The sequence below is a fragment of the Juglans regia genome, chromosome 11, assembly GCF_001411555.2.
Source record: "Juglans regia cultivar Chandler chromosome 11, Walnut 2.0, whole genome shotgun sequence".
Lineage (NCBI taxonomy): Eukaryota > Viridiplantae > Streptophyta > Magnoliopsida > Fagales > Juglandaceae > Juglans > Juglans regia.
This window is the reverse complement of record NC_049911.1, coordinates 540,111-560,147: the sequence shown is the minus strand read 5'-3', so window position 1 is coordinate 560,147 and position 20,037 is coordinate 540,111. Positions and strand designations below refer to the sequence as shown.

Here is a 20,037-nt window from a genome sequence, read left to right as displayed (position 1 = left end):
TACATCTCAATCTAGTACCTTATAACTCACGCAAAAAATACATTCACTGCAATAAAAAATGGTTTATTAATGGTCAGTTATTTGCTATGAAAAATTATTATTTTATATCAAAATAAGTCAATTATTCTCGCATATAACTCGTCACAAATAGCTTTTTTTAAGTGTTTAAAGTACTAATATAATGCTTCACAAGTTGTCTATGTGTAAAATCTCTTTAACTCCTTTCTATGTCCTTATAGCAGAAACGATCCTCCCACTACAACTCAATATATATAACTAACTAAGATTTAGCTTAAACTTTCTTATTTTGATATATATTGTACTGATCTATATTTTAAGATTTAGCTTAAAATAGATATGAGGTTGTGCTGTTCTAAATTTAGAAATTAGAGAGACAATGTAGTTAGCTCCCATTCCAAATGTGGAGTTAATAAAGAAATAAGATCTTGGGAATTTAGATAAAATAAGTAATCTATTAAGGGATACATTTTAAATAGTTTAGGCAAAATAGAAAAAAGTGACATCTTTAATTAAAATTAAAGTTAAGAGTTTTAATGAAGCTAATTATAAATACCAATATTTTAATTTAATTTATAACTTACTAGATCACAACGTCCTTAGAGCACAATGCATCTAAATTTATGACTTTTTTATCTCTTAAATTCGTTATATTGGAGTAGTCATAACCTGCTAGCTTGACATTTAAGCTACAGTATATATAAACCCATCTCCATATTTGGCGTAATACTATTCATAACCAAAAAAATATTTTATTTCAATAATTTAAGTTAAGGAAAAATAATAGTTAAAAAATAAGTTGAGGAAAAATAATAGTTAGGAAATAATAATTTAAGTAAAAATTAAATTATTAATTAATATATAGTTATAATAATTGTAAAATATGAAAAAAAATAGAAATATTATTATTAAAAAAAATAATATTATAGTATTATTTTTAATAATCCAATATAAGATTATATATTAAATGGTTTTGATTTTATGTAAAATAAATACTTTTTAGTTAATTTGAAAGATAACTTTGACTAGACAGACCAATACTATTAGTTAAACTTATAATCATTGAGCACTAGTGTAATAAACAAACAAAAAAAAAGAAAAAGGAAAGCTCCACCACCTCCCCAAGGCCGAAAAGAAAGAAAAAGAAAAAGAGCAGCGGGAGTAAGCTACACATGAGCCTTTCATAATGCTTATAATCATCATCACAGATTCACAATCGCATTCGGAATCGTATCTCATATTCGCTAGTGTCTTTTCGTTTCTCGAAAGTTGAGACTATAAGAAACGCAGCCGTTCGACAGCAGCCACCATTTTTAGGACCTCTCTCTCTCTCTCTCTCTCTCCCTTTATTTTATCGGCTTTCGCTTATTGTTTCATTGCCACTGCTTTCTTTCCAATTCTTTGTATGCTTGTGAGGCCTTAGAAGACGTGTAGCTCTTCTTTCCATGGCTTGCCTGAGCGATGAGAGCTGGGTTTCTCTTCCTAAAATGCTGTCAGAGCGGCTCTCTCTTAGAGAAGACCAGGATGAGCAGGAAAGGAAGAGATTTATTGATTCCAAGATTGCCCAGCACCGGTTAGAGAAGTTTTTTCCTGTTTATGCATTGGGGATTTCAAGGCCCGACTCAGACTCTGTTGTGTCGGTTTTCAATTCGGATGACCCGCTTGCTGACCCTATTTGGGACGCTGTGAAAGAAGAGGCCAAGTTGGAGGTACAGAGTACCTTTCCAATACTCTTTTATTTTCATTTTTTCCTGGGTCGTGAGTGATGGGTTTTCAATGTTTAAAGATATTTTTTTTACGAGTGTGTTGAAAGAAGTTTTTGGGAGCTGTTACATTTTTTTGGAGTTCAATTTTTTTATTTTTTTTTCTTGCTATGTGGGATTGATGTAAATTGACTTTAAAGGGTACAAGGAAATGACTTTTAAGGTTGTCAGTTGGTTATACATATGTTCGACTTTTTCTATGGGGTCTCTTTAGGTTGAATTTCGTGGTTTTGTTTAACCAAACCATTAGTAGTGAATTTTTCATGTGTTGGGGTAAGAGTATTGGCTTTCAGTAGAAAAGACATCGGGTATCGGCGTAGAGACATCAATAATGGAATGTCATTCGCCTTATGTAACACAGGATAGACCAATAGTCGGTACTACATCCTTGGTGTTGAAGGAAAATGGTATACTACCAAGGTCTGAAGGAGATGTAGGAATCCCAAAGGTAAAAGGACTTGCTGTCACCCCAGATTCTCCAATGAAGACCATTATACCATTGGAGCAAACCAATGGAGTTGTTGGAGAACCAAAGGGTTTGGAGTTGGTGTCTCGTGTAGATAAATGCCTAGACTCGTAAGTGCATTTAGATACTGTGTCTAGGGATAACGTTGCTCCCCTGGTGTCTCTTCCACCAATAGCGGACTGGATTTTGCCTAAAGTTAATGAGATTCAATAGTTTGTGGGAATCTCACATGGAGGATGTGAAGACCAATTCAATGAACTAATCACTACGATTGAGGCAAGCCATGCACTTGAAACCAAAAGTTTCAAGAAAAGCAGGGAGTTACAACGTCTTTTTTGGGCAATTAACTACGACGTTAAAGGTGGTAGCTCAACTAGAGGGAAGTCTAAAGGGAGGACATTGTGAAGATGGGAATCAAGGGTTTGGGATTGGGTGTTCAGGTAGAGTTTTTTAGTTCTACGAGAAACAAGGGTTGGGGACTGGTCTAGTGTATTTTGGGTTGTTTATTTCACAGGCTTTTTGGGTCATTAGGGGCTTTTTGGGTCATTTTGGGCAATGTGTTTTTTTGTATACATTTTGTGTAGTTGGTTTCTCCTTTGATATATAATATTTTTTTACTTATAAAAAAAAAAAAGAATCTAATTCAATATGGGTGAAGTCTGAAATCTCACGCACAAGGCTCAATTAAACGTTAGCCTATTATAAAATTTATATTTGTTGCCACACATCATTGCAGGCAGAAAAGGAGCCAATTTTGAGTAGCTTCTTGTATGCCAGTATATTGTCCCATGATTGCTTAGAGCAAGCCTTGGGGTTTGTTCTTGCGAATAGACTGCAGAATCCTACACTTTTGGCGACTCAGCTAATGGATATATTTTGTGATGTGATAATGCATGACACTAGTATTCGGCGTTCAATTCGCCTAGATATGCAGGTAACTTAATTGGGAGCCCAAAGAATATGTGTGAGCTATGTTATTGAATATTCGAACATGTTTTAATGGCTAGAATATTCTTTATACAGGCATTTAAAGACCGAGATCCTGCATGCTTGTCATATTGCTCAGTTCTGTTGTATCTTAAGGTACTTTTCGCAATCCATTATTTTATTTTTGCGGTATGTTGATATTGGTTGTATTGTTATGCCAAGGACGAAAGGTAGTTAATTAGTTATACCTTATACAAGGAAATGAAACATTACAAGATCGGACTTGAAGTATGGTATGCCCTTCCCCTTCACACCCCATATGGATAGAAAAAGTAGAAATAAAAACATTGATGTAATGTTAATGTTTATTTTATTGGGCCAAATGTGTTTATAAACCACCTGGATTGTTACAAATGTCCCAGTTTGATAACTACTATTCCTGCATCATGAAGTGTGATGATTGCTTGGTCAAGATCCTATAATTGGTTAATGGGGTTTATTAGCAAAAAAAAAAAAAAAAAAAACAGAAAATTAGCTTCCATATGTTGTCCATATTGTTTATGTTTTAGATATAGATGGATCAATGAGTGTGTTTAGGCATCACTAAAAAAAGAAAAGAAACCCCACCAAGTCAAGTACATCCTTGATGTTGTGAGCTATGCTTTGCTGTAGGGATATCATTCTCTGCAAGTGTATCGAGTAGCACATGCCTTGTGGAGCCAAGGGCGCAAAGTATTGGCATTGGCATTACAAAGCCGAATCAGTGAGGTGGCTTTTTACTTTCTTGATTTATTTACCCACAGAAATGTGCAAGAAAGGATGGTCCTTGATAAGCATATCCCCAATCCTCTTCATCTACCCTTATTTAATTTGGCAGCTGTTTTTCTCCTCAGGTTTTTGGAGTTGACATACATCCAGGTATGTTAATTTCTAGTTCTAACCTTTTTTTTTTTCTTTTTAAATTTTAATGGTTGCTATTTTTTTAAAAGCAATGGAATGTGGCTTATATGTGTTTTTTTTTAAACATATTCTTGTTATTGTTTTCACCAGAAATTTTGATGAAAGGATTAAGAAAGTTCAAGATATTTTTGTATTGACTTTTTGAAGCATTATGTACAAAACTTGATTTTCTGCAGAGAAATGGTTGTTACCTACAGAATTTACACTAATCTGAGACAACGGTCATTTCTAGGATGAAGGTTATTTCTGTATTATTTAAGGCTACCTTTTACCATTCTCTTTTTTCATTTTTGACAATCCTGTACAGCTGCGAAAATTGGAGAGGGAATATTACTGGATCATGCGACAGGTGTGGTTATTGGTGAAACTGCTGTCGTAGGAAACAGAGTTTCATTGATGCATGTGAGTCAATTTCATTTTTCCTTTGTGTTCCCATTATTTGATGGATGGATAGTGTAATTATTTTTGTTTCAAGACATCAAGTAGTTCGTGTTTTGTTTGTTTAATTTCTAAACAATGATTTCATCTGAATTTCTTGCTAAGAATTTTGCAAAGATTTATGCTTTGGAAACTGCATTTTGAGATTGCATTATGCTTATCACAGAGAAATGTTTTGACAGGGTGTAACTTTAGGAGGAACAGGAAAAGAAGTTGGTGATCGTCATCCAAAAGTAGGTGAAGGTGCACTAATTGGAGCTAGTGCAAATATACTTGGGAATATAAAAATAGGTAAAGGTGCGATGGTAGCTGCAGGATCCCTTGTGTTAAAAGACATCCCTCCCCACAGGTAGCAAGAAATGTCTGATTTTCACTTTTCAGCATTATGGTTTTTCCCATCAGTATTAGTTTTGAAATGATATAAAAAAGACGAGTTCCACTTTCCTTTTTTGTGTTCCCAAGCATGGTGGCAGGAATACCAGCTAAAGTGATTGGATATGTAGATGAGCAAGATCCATCATTGACAATGAAGCATGGTATGCCACATATATGAACAAAACCTGCAAATTAGAATTTTTTTCCATGCAGGTTGAAACTTGCTTTTGTTATTTTCATTTAACTTGAAAACTAGGTTAATGTCCTTTAGAAAGGCAGCAAATAGCTTAGAGGATGAAACCCACACCAATTAAACCCAAATTGGACCGTATAATACAACCATGCTGCTTTAATCATTTGCAATGCTACCGTCTCCTAGAATCTGGAACATTTTTTGTTAAAGATTATATGCTTGCATTTAACAAACTTATATGTAATGCCCCAATGGAAGGTCCATATCATGTGGTCTATACTCCAAAAGGACTAATCAATGATACAATTGAAGTCCCATTGGATTGGAACATAATAAATAGCAAGAACTTTTCATTTCCAAGTAATGTGGGATCCCATACACCACTTACTCTTATCATTATCATATGGGGTATCACAATCTCCGCTCCTTAAATTCCTAATGTCCTCGTCGGGCCAGTCTATTGTAGGTGGCACAACTCAAGTCTCACATTTTTTGTTGAGATAAGCTTTGATACCATGTGTAACGCCCCAACGGAAGGCTCAAACCTCATGACCTATACTTCAAAAGGACTAGTCAATGATACAATTGGAGTCCCATTGGAACATTATAAAGAGCAAAAACTTTTCATTTCCAAGCAACGTGGGATTCCATACACCACCTACCCTTATCCTTGTCATATAGGGTATCACATTATAGGAATATATATCATGGCATTATATTGATCTTGACAAGGAAATCACCTGTGCTAAAAGATGGACTTTATAAGTGTTCCTAGTTCCTCCATAGCCACCATATTTAGATCCCATGTTTGCTGCTGGAAGTTCTAGAAACGATTGAGGATAATGAAGTGACCGTGGAATCTATTTTCGAACCATGTTAAGCTTCAGTTGGAAATACATGTTGAATGTCCTGCTTTTATGACCTTTGCTTCATAAAATTAATCTTCTCGTTGTCAACTTTAACATTTCATATGTGAAAAACAGATAATTGAGTCAAGTATCTTCATTATCATGCTCTGTACTATTTGCAGATGCTAGCAAAGAATTTTTTGAACATGCAGCAATTATTTTTAAAGACGGAAGATCAACCGGTAAGTATTATTGGGGTTTCTTGTTTTGGAATTATCTGAACTATGTTGGTTTGATGGTAGGAAAACCATTGGTGCTTGTATCTCTCTCGGCATCTCCATTAGTGTTAATATACTTTTTCTTCACAATATAGTATCAAGCAATCTATGTATGATTTTTCAGGAGCTCAAGACCGTGGAAGAAGTAATGAAGGCACTTAAGAGATGTGGGAAAATGGCAAATTGGCAATGCCTCTCTGCATGTTAAATGCAAAAACGATGAAATGTTTTTCCACTAGCTTTGAAATGTCGTTACTCATTTGCATAATTCAAGAGATGATAAAGCCAAGCGATTATTCTTTCTTTGTAGTTTTAATTGGAATCCCACCCCTTTATATTGCTCAAATAAAATGAGGGATAACAGGATGGCGTGGGACGCCTCAAACCTGACAGGGCAATGTGCATATCTTTAATTATCAGAAGTTTGTAAAGCAAATAAATAAAAACTCTTGGAAAGCTAAATTCATTGCATCGATTATTTTGTCAAAATTCTATCTTAAAAAAAGATAAAAAAACAAAAACAATGTGTTCCTTTGGTTTGGTCAGTCTTTGATAATTGCATCTATGAAAAATTAAAATGTTGTGTACCTTAGAAAAATGACCATTTGGAATCTTTTTTCTTTTGTGAGGACTCCATAACATAAAGGTCGCCAAGCACACTGAATGAATCCAATTTGCTGGCTTCCATAATTGACCAAGTGGATCCCACCTGAATTGTTATCATCTGGCCAGCCACAAAACTCCAATGTCCAAATCCTCCTCATTCAAAAGGTATTATTATCATAGAAATTATAGTTGTATTCATTAGTATGCAAGGGATTTATATGAAAAAAATATAAATAAATATGAGATTTATATGAAAAAAAATTTTAATAGTAAATTTTATTTTTTTTAAAATAATTGTATATTATTTGTGTATTCTATAACTATATGTAACATTACTCTTATTATTATTATTATTATTTTGGTGATTGAGAGTGGGTATTTAGTTTTTGGTAATGGTTAATGAACCATTCAATTCCTAGTCCTATGGCTACGACAACTCAAGAGTACTACAAATAATAGGAAATAAATCAATTAATTTGATAAGTTATCGAATGAAATTTTTTTATTCTCTACGGATTGGTTAGAGAAATCATATTTTTCATTTTATCATCTTCATTCATGCAAATTTCTATGGGATATGAATAAAGAATTATTATTTTATTAGTTATTATATTGGATACACTGAGGTTGCGTTTGAATATTGAGTTGAGTTGAACTGAGTTAAATTCTCTATAAATACTAGTGATTTGAGATTGTAGAGTGAGTTTTATAAGACCTATCTAAGATGAGTTTAGATGTATTTATGAGAAGTTAAAAAAAATTGTGGGTCTTACGTGTATAAATATTTTGAGTTGAGATGAATTTAATGATTTGAGAGTTGAGTATTTAAATATTAAAAGATATCTACATTTAAACCGAACTCAACTGAGTTGAGTGCAGTAAATGAACCAAACGAGTACTTAAATTTAAAGATGCTGTAGAGACTGCTTGCGCTGTACCGTCAATGGCAATGACCAGTGGGCCTAGTCCTTGTGCGGCCCAAATTAAGTATATCAACGAATTGTTCAAGTAAGATGGGCTTTTACGATCCGAGGAAGGAAAAAAAAAAAAAAAAAAAAAAGAGAGAGAGAGGGAGAGAGATGGAGCTTTTGAAATTACTAGATCACCCTTGCAAAGATATTCCATTCTTGAATCCTGATTATTCCTGACTCCATATGACGGAGTAGGAGCTATCTTTCTCAGCGACGTCCCCCGGTTAGAACTACAACAGGAATAGGCCCCGTAAAACGACGGCGGTTGATCGTTTCCTTCCCTTGCTTGTCTGCCTGTGTAGCCGTGAGAACTGACATCCGTTCGAACTCCGGCGATCTCAGTCCCCACCATTATTCAAAACGTTTCGCTTTTGGATCTCGAGTCTAAATTGAATCTCTAGTGCTTGGTGGATAGATCCCAACACTTTTTTATTATAGAAGGTACAGCCATTGCCAAACCCTTCAAGTCTTCCTCTTTTCTGGCATTTGACTTTGCAATTTCGGAAAAATCGTAGTAGCATGAGCATTAGTACCGGTATTTTTAGATGAATAACTGTTTCAAGTAATCCGTGTTTTAAAATGTTAGGGATCTTAAGCTATTGATGGTGAATCTTAATTACTGCGTCTAAGTATTTCAAACGATTTTTCGACGTTGAAATATAATTACGTTGATAAGTTATACCCTTACGCTAAATGTTCACTTCATTGTTGCCACTTCCTAGGCCCTGTTCCGTTATTAATATTAGAAATCTTGTACTGCGAAGTGGAAAACTCGGAAGAGAGGGGGGGTGGGGGCGGCGGGGTTGGTTTGCATGGTATTGGATAAATCATGGAAAATGGAAAATATATAACAATAATTCTATGCCAGCCTTTTGACATCATGCTTTTGCTATAAGTTGGTTGCTTGTAAACTCACTTCCAACTTCTGATAAACACTAACATGAGATTTTGCACTCTCTATTAAAGCCAAAACAGATCTCGTGCTTGCTTGGCTTGTTTGGGTTACTTAGCTTCAATAGCATCTAGCTAGTAATAAGTTATAATTTTGGATCCATTTTGAGTTAGCTTGTCTAACATAAGCTGTGTTATGTATGTAAGTTATGTGGTAGCCAATGTGGACAGAAAAGCAAGACTGATGAGCGAGACAATGGCAGCCGAGGGAGGTGATTTGGCTGGAGCGTTGGAAACTCATGCAGAAGATGCTCTAAAATCTGAGAAACACTCATCTGACATGAGCTACACGAGCAATGGGAATCTTGTCATGGAAAATGGGTTGCCTGATGTCAACCCGTGTTCAAATGATACTTATGATCAGATGGTTCAAATAGTTACTGACCTAAGATTTCAGAATGAATTTTTGAAGTCCCAGTTTGAAGGTTTGAGGGATTTTCAATCGGATTCAAATGCGTCTAACCAACAAACGAAGGCAAGTGAGATTGGCGATGGGGAATCTGAAGATGTGAAAGAACTTCGTGAAAAGATAGAATCTTTGAAGGGAGAACTTGTGGAGGAAAAACAGACAAGGGGTGCAGCAGAAGCCGCTTTGAAGCATCTTACAGCGGCATACTCGGAGGCAGATGCAAAAGCCCAAGATCTCTCTTCAAAGCTCACTGAAGGTCCGATTTTATCTGTTCCAATTATTCAGTTCTTCATCCGTATAATAAGACTTGTTAAATATATCTTGTTGTCAAGTAATGGCATATATCTACAATTTTTTTAGGTCCTGAACTAATTCACTATGAAAGAAAACTTGATATATAATGAAATGTTTGTGTTTCATTTTTAAAAACCAGTTCTGTTTCTAAAAATTATCACTAATTGCTGGGGCTGGAGCTTGAGCTGAGGAATGGTCTTCCTTGCGGGTATTTTGAAAGGAAAAGAACCAAAGAAATCTGGAATTCCACATTCCCCAAAGCCTTAGAATCTTGAAATTGAGAAATCTTTGTGGGAACTTTTCTTAGTCTGAATGCATAGCATGTTTACTTTGCGTAGCTCAACAGAAGTTGGATCAAGAAATAAAAGAGCGTGAAGAGAAGTACTCTGAACTTGACTCGAAATTTAGCAGGCTTCACAAACGAGCTAAACAACGCATACAAGATATTCAAAAGGTAAATCATCTTTACCTTATTTTTGCCTTAGTTTGTGACCTTGCGAGACTTTTTGCCTTGCTATATTTTGAGATCAATTTGTTATGATATAAATCCAAAGCATCACCTATCAAACAAGATCAATCTGTTATGATTGTCAAATATTAAACTTCTAACTCAGTTATTGGGTTTTTTCTTATTTACACATATTTTGGATGCTTGCATGCTTGTGAATAGTTGACTGGTTCCCATGTTCAGACGTATAATCTTTATGAGACTTTCAGTTAAGTTCATCCAACCCCTAGGGGTTGGCTCAAGTGGTAAACGCCTTGGTTTTGGTGGTATGCTCCCTCTAGGTCTAAGGTTCAAATTCTCTTGGGTGCAAAATATTTCTAGGGGCCATTGGACTAGGGGAACTTCCCCTTGAATTACTCGAGGTGCACTTGGGGGAAACTCCTTGCCGAGGGCCTGTGCACCCCTGGGATTAGTTGAGACTTTGTTCTCGGACCCCCGGGATTAGTTGGCTCTTTCAGTTAAGTGCATCCTTAGAAAACCATACTCAATATGATGGCCTTGCTCTTGAAATGGCATCTTCTTGGGGACTATTCCGTGATATTACATAAAACATTTAATCAAGGCGCTATAATTTTTTTCTTATTGAAAGAGCTAGAGCGTCTCAATTAAACAGTTTGGATAAGTTTCCTAAAATTCTATAAAATTTGGCACCATTGCTAGTGCACGTAAGCCTCACCCTTTTGACTGGTGACACACTTCCCAATTTCTATTGGCAAAGGTCTTGTTGTAGATTTATAAAATGAAAGGAGAAATCTAGAAAAAAGAACTCCTTATGATTTGATGGGAGATAAATCAATTGGAATTTTTTCCTGAATTTATTGAGGTTTAGCCTGTGGAGGATTTAGCTTTGTGAAATTATCTCTCTTCTCTGGAAATTTATCTTTTCCCTGGAATATTTTGCCATGGTAATCAGTTCATTAAAACAGATAGATCTTTAGTAAACTGATATGGATCTTTGACACAGTCGGAAATTTTTGGTGGAGTGACACACATGACTAACTATATATGTAAAGTGGCTGCTATAAACATTTGAACTGGAGCAGATGTTTGTCACCAATTGCCTTTACTCAGAAAAAATGAACTAGATAACTTGGACTGGAGCTATCATATGATGCTAGATATTCCACTTTAAATTTTATATTCCTTATGTGTTGTTAGCTTTTGATTTAATAATAGCAGAAGAATAAGGGTCTCATTCGCCCTGAAATTAAATTCGGATGTTATTTGGAGATTGTCATTTTCAGGAAAAGGATGATCTTGAGGCTCGTTTTCGTGAAGTGAGTGATGCGGCTGAGCGAGCATCATCCCAACAGTCATCATTGCAGCAAGAGCTTGAGCGTACACGGCAGCAAGCGAATGATGCATTAAAAGCAATGGATGCAGAGAGGCAACAATTAAGGAGTACAAACAATAAGTAAATCTCAAACTAACTCTGTATTAATTTCAGAAATTGTTTATGTTTTTGTGGGTGAGTGAGGCATGTGTCCACTGTCCATGGTGTTCTATTTGATGGCAGAAGCATTTTGTATCTTTTGCATGAAAGATATGTTTTTCCTAATTTTATGCAAGTATTATATTAATACAATCTTTTACTTATAAAAAGAAATTTTATTCAAGTTTATCTGCCCTTCAAAAATCTTTCACAATGTAGTCAAAAGTAATTTCTTTTCGAGATGTAATATTTTCAATAAGTAAAATAAATTTATTAAGCAAGTAAATAGGTGTAACCCAAATACATAGGGAGGCATACGAAAGATAAGTATACCTCTTTTGTATGCTTTCATTAATCAACAATCAATAAAGTTCACATTTACTTATCCGAAAAAAAATCATTAATCAACAAGAAACTACTATGAAATTCTCTTAGGGGAGGTTTGGATAGTGAGTTGAAATGAGATGAGTTGAGATGAAAGTTGAATAAAATATTATTCGAATATTATTTTTTAATATTATTATTGTTTTGAGATTTAAAAAAGTTAGAATTGTTTATTATATTTTGTGTGAGAATTTGGGAAAGTTGTAATGATTAAATGAGATGAAATGCTTTTTGCATCCAAACCTAGCCAATAATTTCCTTGTGAATAAAAAATCATGATGATGTAGTAGTAATCCCCCCCCCCAACCCTTTCCTCACCTTAGCGATGCTTTTAAAATTCAAGAATATAAGAATTTCTATCTAGAGTCCTGTTTCATTCTTTCATGATTGTAATGATGAAATCTAGACTGCGAGACACTATTGAGGAATTGCGGCGTTCATTGCAACCAAAAGAGAGTGCTCTCGAGGCTTTGCAACAGTCACTATTGGAGAAGGAACAGGTATGCATATCATGGAAATGGCTGAAAAGTTTGTCCGTCCTAGATGTATAATCCCCTGCATGTTCATGTGCGTTTATTCTTGTGGATAAATCTGCTATGTAATGTTTCTGTTTTTGGTTGGATGGTTGGATATATACCTTGACTACTATTCTTTTTTGGACCAAATAATGGATCCTCGAGAATATCTTCAATTTATGTGCTAGTGTTTTATACTACCTCATGATTAAGATTAATTTTATTGTATTGACAGTTCCAATTCTCTGGTGACTTTATAGTTAAATTTCTGATGACGATAAATGAATTGCATAATATGTAATTTATTTTTGACTGGCAATTATATCTCTTTAGCTTGCTTATAAAAAAATAAATTCTCTCTTTAGTTTGATCTGAAGTATTATTATTTAGCTCATTGAGATTTTCTAGCATCATTATGCCTTTACTATCTTTTTGTTTCATGTATTGAAGACGAATGATGTCTTAACTTGCTTATGTCCTAGATGTTGGAAGACATGCGAGGACTATTACAAGCTGCGGATGAAAAGAGGCAAGCTTCAATAGCCGAGCTCTCTGCTAAACATCAGAAGGTAAACTTGCACCATGATGGCTTGAATATTATGTTTATTTTAACTTTAAGGACTGTACTTTCTTTCACTGCTACATGTGTACAACATTTTGTGCTATAGCTTCAGAACTGTCTCTGTTTTCCTCAGAATCTGGAGAGTTTGGAAGCCCAACTTGCTGATGCATTCTCGGATAGAAGTAAAGCAACTGAAACTATTTCTGCATTACAGGTAGAACTTATTCATGAATAAATGTATTTGCAAGCCTTTTTTTATACACCAAACACACTGCTGGCGCTAATATGGAAGTCTGTCACGACAGCTTTCCTAAAAAGTATTGGTATTTTTATGAATACAATGGGTCCCACAGTAAATGGTGTGTTACACACCAGGCTTTAATAGCATAAGTCCTTTTTTTTATGAGGTCATTCTGTTGTTGACTGGTATTAGGAGTAAAAGCGAAGCAAGTGTGGTGCAAAGCAAGTGTGGTGCATTACTTTCTTATGCCAATGAGCTCTAGCTTAATGATCCCTCCTCTCCATTTTAGATTAGGTTGGAGGGTCAGGATGTGGTTGTTTTATTGTTTCGATAGTTTCTTGCTAAACCTTTAGAGACGCAACACTCATCTAATTAAGATGGCACTTTGTGAGACTCTCTCTATGTGTGTAAGGGCACAAATCATTGCTTTAGGAATAATGAAGTGATCTAGTCCATTGCTGTTTTTTGAGTATTTTTAAAAAAGAAAAAGAAAACTAGGTTTTATATTTTTATATCTTAGTTCTGCTGGACGAATACTAAGCATTGGAGATGTATTACCAGGTGCTAGTTGCCGAAAAAGAGTCTAAGATTGCAGAGATGGATGCAGCCTCAACTGGTGAAGCCGCTCGGCTTAGAGCTTCTGTGGAAACTGTAAAGGGAGAGCTTGCTCACCTAAAACATGAGCACGTATGATTTTTTCTATAATGTGTTTTGGCTTTTTCTTTGAGCTTCTTTATGAGAAGCAGGCTTCCTTAAAATGAAAAGACTATATAGCTAGTTGCATGCATATGTATATCATTTCTATACTCATAAAGCGTGTAAGGCATTCAGGAGAAAGAAAAGGAGAGCTGGGAAGCTGCTTCGCAGACACTTAGAACCAAACTGGAAATTGCCGAGAGTAATTGTATACGTGCTGAAATTGAAGCAGCTAAAATGAGAAGTATATTTGCATCCCTTTCGAACTTTGTCAGATCTCTTATAGATGTGAAATGAATATTAATAACTTTATCTTTGGGTAGGCCATCTGGAATCTGAAGTGTCTGCTCAAGCCCGGATGCTAAGTACTAGAGATGCAGAATTAGCGGTCACGAAGGAGGAGGTTATCTAATTATTCTTACTTCCATCCACAACTTCTGAACTCATTCTTCATACATACGTGTATGCATGCTACGCACACATATTTCATGGGGATAAAGTATAGGTCGGATACTGTGGGTAAGATGCAAAAAATAAAGAAAATGAAGAATTATTTGTTTGTACATTTTCTTTATTGCTCAAAATATATGTCATCTTAGAGCTGGAATCCCTTGGGTATCCAACAAAGTGCCCTTTTGGCTAAAAGCATTTCTCGCTCCCGTTGGCCTCAAATTCGTATAGAAACTATAACGACTCAATAGAAAGCCCAAACCACATGGCCTATACTCCAAAAGGATTAGTCATATTGTGATACCCCATATGATATGGATAAGGGTAGATGTTGTATGGGATCCCACATTGCTTGGGAATGAAAAGTTCTTGCTCTTTATAAGGTTCCAATGGGGCTCTAATTGTACCATTGACTAGTCCTTTTAGAGTATAGGTCATGTGGTTTGGGCCTTCCATTGGGGCGTTACAAATGGTATTAGAGACTATCCCAACCAGAAATGTGGGACTTGAGTCGTGCCACCTACAATGGATAGGCTCGACGAGGACGTCAGGAATTTAAGGGGGGTAGATTGTGATACCCCATATGATATGGATAAGGGTAGATGGTGTACGAGATCCCACATTGCTTGGGAAGGAGAAGTTCTTGCTCTTTATAAGGTTCCAATGGGGCTCCAATTGTATCATTGACTAGTCTTTTTGGAGTATAGGCCATGTGGTTTGGGCCTTCCATTGGGGCGTTACAGAAACGGGTCTCTTTTACTGTGGACATCAAATAGTGATATACAACCCTGTCCCTTTGCACGGGTGAACTGGTGATGACCAATGGTCATTTGACTTTAATTTTCTTTAGAAGTAGCTGATGGAAAGTTTTTGGACAATGGTATTGACACAGACTTTTATTCTAGCAATGGATTGCTGGATATCAGCTCGGGACATCATGTTGCCTATAATCTGATGGAGTAGTTTTGGTGGTTTAGGGTTAGGGTTTCAGGGGTTCGACAAAGTAGGAACCTTTTTCCCAAGGACTAGTGGGAACAATAAATTACACACATATTTGTGCCGAAACCATGTTTTGCTTAGCTACACTATGATGTTACTGCTCTTTCATTTGAAGCTGCATGTATCTAAATATTCCCTGATCGTGTCTGAACTCTTACTTTTCTCTCATTACTAATCTTGCAGATCAGCCGCCTGGAAAATGAATTTTCTTCCTACAAGGTTCGTGCACATGCACTTCTCCAAAAGAAGGATGCAGAGCTAGCTGCATCTAAAGAATCTGAACAACTTAAAGTTCTTGAGGAAGCGCTAAATGTACGTCCTTGTGGTTTCCTCTTATGTTATAAGATGATAGAAATACATGGTTAATCATAGGTATATCTGAAAGTCATTGCCATTCCTTGTCCTGTAGGAGGCTGAAAAAGAAGTATCATCTGTCTCTACACAAAGGGATAGAGCCCTACAAGATCTTCAGAATGCTTTGGCTAATCATGATAAAGAACTCAAAGAAAGGTGTTAATAATGTTGACAATGTCATGTTTCCCTTTTATTCAAATCCTTTTTCTTTCTTCATTGCTTTGTTTTATATGGGATTTGGAATGAGGCTTAGTTGAGTTGAGTTCAGTTGCTTTCTTTGATATTAAAAGTTTTTTTGTTGCCTTTTCTGCTGATAATTCTGGTATAAGATTATTTTATAATGCACCTGGTAAATGATGAATACCTTATGCATCAGAAAAATACATTTTGGTTTATGCTAATCAGTTAGTTATTATAATTTGTCATCAGAGAACTCTGCTCATTTCTATGTTATATTTATTTACAAATACCTCATTTGAGAATTTAATTTACCAGTCTTTGTTGCATGAAATGTATTGAACTTGCATGAAGTGCAAAGAAGTCTTCTATTGACTCTTCTATTCCATGTTTATTTCAGAGATATGATCCTTGACAATGCCAAGCAGCAGATTAAGAACTTGGAAATAAAGCTTATTTCTGCTAATGCTAGACACCAATCAGATAAGGAAGCATGGGAAATGAACCTTCAAAATTTAGAAGAAACATGGCGATGTACAACTTCCACATTCCATGCGTTGTCAAATAATAAAGATTCTTACTATCTTTTTTTCTTCCTTTTTCTCCAATTCATGGATGCATATCAATTGAGCTTTTCTATAATGTTAATATAATTTACAGTGAGATGTGAGGCTATGAAGGCTCAAAACGAAGCATCTTCTGGGGAGGACCTGCAAAGAGAATTAGAGGAGCTCAAACTACGTTATAAAATATTAAAGGTACCTCCTATCTTGTTGTTCTGGGGCTTGGGTTAGTTGTCGGTATAGTTATGTTTTTTGTTCTTGTTTTAATTGGATGCATAACCCTGTAGGAAGAGCATGACTCATTTCGCGATCTTGCTGATAGAATGATCGAGGAGAAGGACAAAGAGATGGCTAAACTTTTAGATGATAATAAGAATCTTCATCAATCTCTGGAATCTAGACCACCTGTATGTTTCCTTGCTTGTCTTCTTAAATGTTTGTAAAACCTCTCCTCATCCTTATACTTTCCCATGAGGTGGTTTTCTATGTTGTTAGACCTTGGCCTGACAATGTGATAAATAATCTCAGGTTGATTACAATGATAACTACAGGACAGGTATGAATCCACTCTTGGTACCACTTGTTAGCATCTGTTTTATTTAAATAAAAGTTGAAAGCTTTTTCTTGGTTTAGACAAAACTATACTGTTGGGGTGGCTGGTGAGGTCTTGACTTATCCTTTTATATCAAACTGGCAGCCATGCAAAAGCAAGATGCACAGAATGCAAGCACTAATGCAGCTGAACAGATGATTCTGGTATAAACATCTATTCTCTCAAAACATTCATTTTCATGCGGAAGTTACTTTATTGAGTCTCCAAAGGCATTTATTACAACAGTTTTAGTGGGCATGCACTTACATCAGATCTGCAAGATTCTGCCAGCTCTGAAGGACAAATTTTAGTGCCTTAAATGAGTGAGCTGATTTAGACAAAGACCCAAGCAAACTGGAAACTGTTTTTTGTTTTTTGGGGCACCTGTTTACGTCAATCTTATGTCCTTTACATTTCTCCTCAAACTGTCTTGGTTCTACCTAGGCTTGCTTCATATCTTTATGGGCTTTTTATGTGATAGTTAACTGATTTTGTTGTGGATGATGTTCTGGTAGTCATTACTTAGAATAATGATTAGCTATCACAGGAGCCTATATTATTCATATGTAACTGCTAGACAAAGTTTTCTTTAATATAAAGGGATGCTTGATAGTTGGTATATCTTTGAAAAAATTTGCGCTTCATGCATTTCATGGAAGTAGAATTCCAATTGAGGAACCATCCAAATGTCTTGAGAATAATGATTTTTCACTTGAAACTCAGCTTTTGGCAAGGCAGCAAGCTCAGAGAGAGGAAGAGCTATCGCAGTCACAACGGCACATTTTAGCACTTCAAGTAAGTCAGATAAAATTTAAATATTGAATTCTCTTTTCCCCATAGTTCAGTTTCTCATTTTTTGCTTCAATTCAGGAGGAAATTGAGGAGCTTGAACGTGAGAATCGTCTTCATAGCCAACAGGTATACACATTTGTCTGAATTGTTGCAGATTACAATTTTTTGTGGATTTACTGTGAAATGCAAAAGAAATGCTGGCCATCAAGAGCATTTTTATGAAACTAGTTCAGCTGAAATGATAATGTTCTGTCGATGAATGGAGTACCAGACTCTTGAATGTTTATGAATATGTGTGGACTCAACTAAAATTGTTTGGCCAGGTGTCGCAAAACCAAGGTGCATTGTTTATTAGCTTATAACAAAATTCTGATTGTAATGAGTGCAGGAAGCCATACTGAAAGCTGAGCTTCGTAACATGGAAAGAACGCAGAAGAGGGAAGGAGTAGATATGACGTATTTGAAAAATGTTATCTTAAAGCTTCTTGAAACCGGTATCCCCATGAACTATTAGCCGTTACAATCCAAAACTAATTGCTGAATTCTACTCCCTGTCAACTTTGAAGAACCTAGATGTTAGTGGTGTCAGAAAACTTAGTGGTTTTGATTATTATGATTCTTTTTCAAACAGGAGAAGTGGAGGCTCTACTACCAGTGATTGGGATGCTTCTTCAATTTAGTCCTGAGGAGGTGAGATTCTCAGCGTATACTAGAGGCTCTATTTTTGTTGGGTATTCTTAAATAAGTCGTGGTAAGTAAGTATAAGGATGCTGGCTATAGCATAAGATGGTAACCCAGAGCCATAATATATCGCTACAAAGATTTAAGGAATCAATCTGTCCCTGTCTGTGGCTTGTCATCTACTTTTTTTGTTCTAACTTTGGAGAAAGCTTGTCTAAAACTTAAGAAATGCATTTACCTATATATATAAAACCCCTTCAGAAGTGCATTTAAACCTTAGGGGCAAGACCAAATGGCCTAAATGTTTGACCTTTTGAAGTCATATGCCATGTCTGAACTAGTTTCAAGCAATGATGCTGCATTGCAGCACATTACATTATGCTAGAATGTGAATCAAGGATATATTAGAAACAATTCTCTCGAGATTGTTGATGAAGTTCAATACTGCATCTTGAACTGCCTGTTGACTTCCAAATGCAGATTCAGAAGTGTCAACAAGCATACCGCAACTCTACAGATGTTCCACCAAACCCAGCCACTGATGCTTCAGGATCTGCCCGCTCTCTTTTCTCGAGATTCTCATTTTCTTAACAGCGGGAGAAAACTAGAGGATTATTTCCTTGCACAGGATTATCTGCATCTGCAACTCAGTTGTAATCATGTTGGCTGTCATGCGCAGATTCTAAAGAGCAGGTGTGGTCAAGATAATCTTGTATTTATCTTGTAACAATATACTGTTGCATGAGAAAGGTTGAGATATTGTAAAGAACAATTAAAGGTGAGAATGATATATACCAAATTTCAAGAGAGGGAGGAGAAACATTGTGGCAGTGTTTGGGTCACGCTCTCTTTCTTCCCTTTCTTTTCACAATTCAATGTAGAGTATACGTGAGAATGATATCATTGAGAAACAAGAGGGCATTTTCCAGTGAGGAGTCTTTCGTATCTGTGGAATAAGGACTCTCTCTCTCTCTCTCGACACACACACACGAACACGAGTTGAAATGCAATTGTGTGTGAAATGCATTTGTGCGACGTGAATTTTCATGTGGCCTCATGTTCCGATGGCACGAGTTGAGCCCCAGCAGTAGCGTGCACTCGGCCTCGGTGTATAAATAGATCTTGCACCATGCGATGAATAATTTCTTGTGTTCCTTCCATGTCCTCAAGTTCCACAATTATGACCCCCTCCCCAAAAATACCAAAAAAAAGAAAAAGAATCCACAGTTAATAAATTTTTACGTAGAAAATGACAAATAAATTAGCATTGCCTGTTTTATTGAACCACGTTAATTAATGGGGTTGTTGGATCGTAAATGGACGTGTGGGTTGGTGTGTGAAAACGAAAACCATCTTCATCAGAAGCTTAAAAAATACCTTATATCACGATAGGTTTCACGCGTTTGAAATTGCTCCGAAATTTTTTGCCGGTAGGTGCTGTGGACCCATCAAATGCCACCGCCTTAAAAAGTTTCAGGAAGAGAGTGGGAACCACCCTGTGTACGCAGTCTGTATTACGAAGGCATTGAAGGACAAGCAGCAGGCATAAATGTCAATAAGCCGGCCATGCGTGATGTCAACCAAGTCATTTAGG

The 20,037-nt window shown here is 36.0% G+C and overlaps 2 protein-coding genes across 3 annotated transcripts; both read left to right on the top strand.

The window, feature by feature from the left end:
* Positions 1-1,142: 1,142 nt before the first annotated feature.
* LOC109014129 (serine acetyltransferase 2-like) lies at positions 1,143-6,579 on the top strand. Its single transcript, XM_035683040.1, has 10 exons — positions 1,143-1,727; positions 2,984-3,181; positions 3,271-3,330; positions 3,847-3,942; positions 4,068-4,092; positions 4,442-4,536; positions 4,755-4,921; positions 5,035-5,108; positions 6,171-6,230; positions 6,391-6,579. The coding sequence occupies exons 1-10, from the start codon at positions 1,464-1,466 to the stop codon at positions 6,426-6,428; spliced, it is 1,077 nt and encodes a 358-aa protein (XP_035538933.1). The 5' UTR covers positions 1,143-1,463; the 3' UTR covers positions 6,429-6,579.
* Positions 6,580-7,985: 1,406 nt separating this feature from the next.
* LOC109014126 (protein GRIP) lies at positions 7,986-19,375 on the top strand. 2 transcript variants are annotated; one of them, XM_035683081.1, is made up of 22 exons: positions 7,986-8,284; positions 8,966-9,459; positions 9,836-9,951; positions 11,250-11,419; positions 12,228-12,321; positions 12,819-12,905; positions 13,032-13,112; positions 13,701-13,826; positions 13,971-14,079; positions 14,159-14,238; positions 15,468-15,596; positions 15,694-15,794; positions 16,216-16,349; positions 16,476-16,573; positions 16,666-16,785; positions 16,907-16,934; positions 17,076-17,134; positions 17,694-17,765; positions 17,841-17,888; positions 18,151-18,256; positions 18,394-18,452; positions 18,924-19,375. In XM_035683081.1, exons 2-22 carry the CDS (start codon positions 8,979-8,981, stop codon positions 19,032-19,034), a joined length of 2,409 nt encoding a protein of 802 aa, XP_035538974.1. In that variant the 5' UTR covers positions 7,986-8,284; positions 8,966-8,978; the 3' UTR covers positions 19,035-19,375. The 2 variants fall into 2 exon arrangements, with proteins under 2 accessions (XP_035538974.1, XP_018852005.2); XM_018996460.2 differs by having other exon boundaries at positions 8,942-9,459.
* Positions 19,376-20,037: the final 662 nt, after the last annotated feature.

Bases quoted from the DNA above. Each gene is read 5' to 3' on its own strand.
- LOC109014129 (XM_035683040.1), top strand. From the start codon at position 1,464: ATGGCTTGCCTGAGCGATGAGAGCTGGGTTTCTCTTCCTAAAATGCTG. The intron at 3,182-3,270 runs GTAACTTAATTG...TTCTTTATACAG, and splicing joins CAATTCGCCTAGATATGCAG to GCATTTAAAGACCGAGATCC. The intron at 3,943-4,067 runs GTGGCTTTTTAC...TTTTCTCCTCAG, and splicing joins TACAAAGCCGAATCAGTGAG to GTTTTTGGAGTTGACATACA.
- LOC109014126 (XM_035683081.1), top strand. From the start codon at position 8,979: ATGAGCGAGACAATGGCAGCCGAGGGAGGTGATTTGGCTGGAGCGTTG. The intron at 9,460-9,835 runs GTCCGATTTTAT...TACTTTGCGTAG, and splicing joins CTCTTCAAAGCTCACTGAAG to CTCAACAGAAGTTGGATCAA. The intron at 16,574-16,665 runs GTACCTCCTATC...ATAACCCTGTAG, and splicing joins TACGTTATAAAATATTAAAG to GAAGAGCATGACTCATTTCG.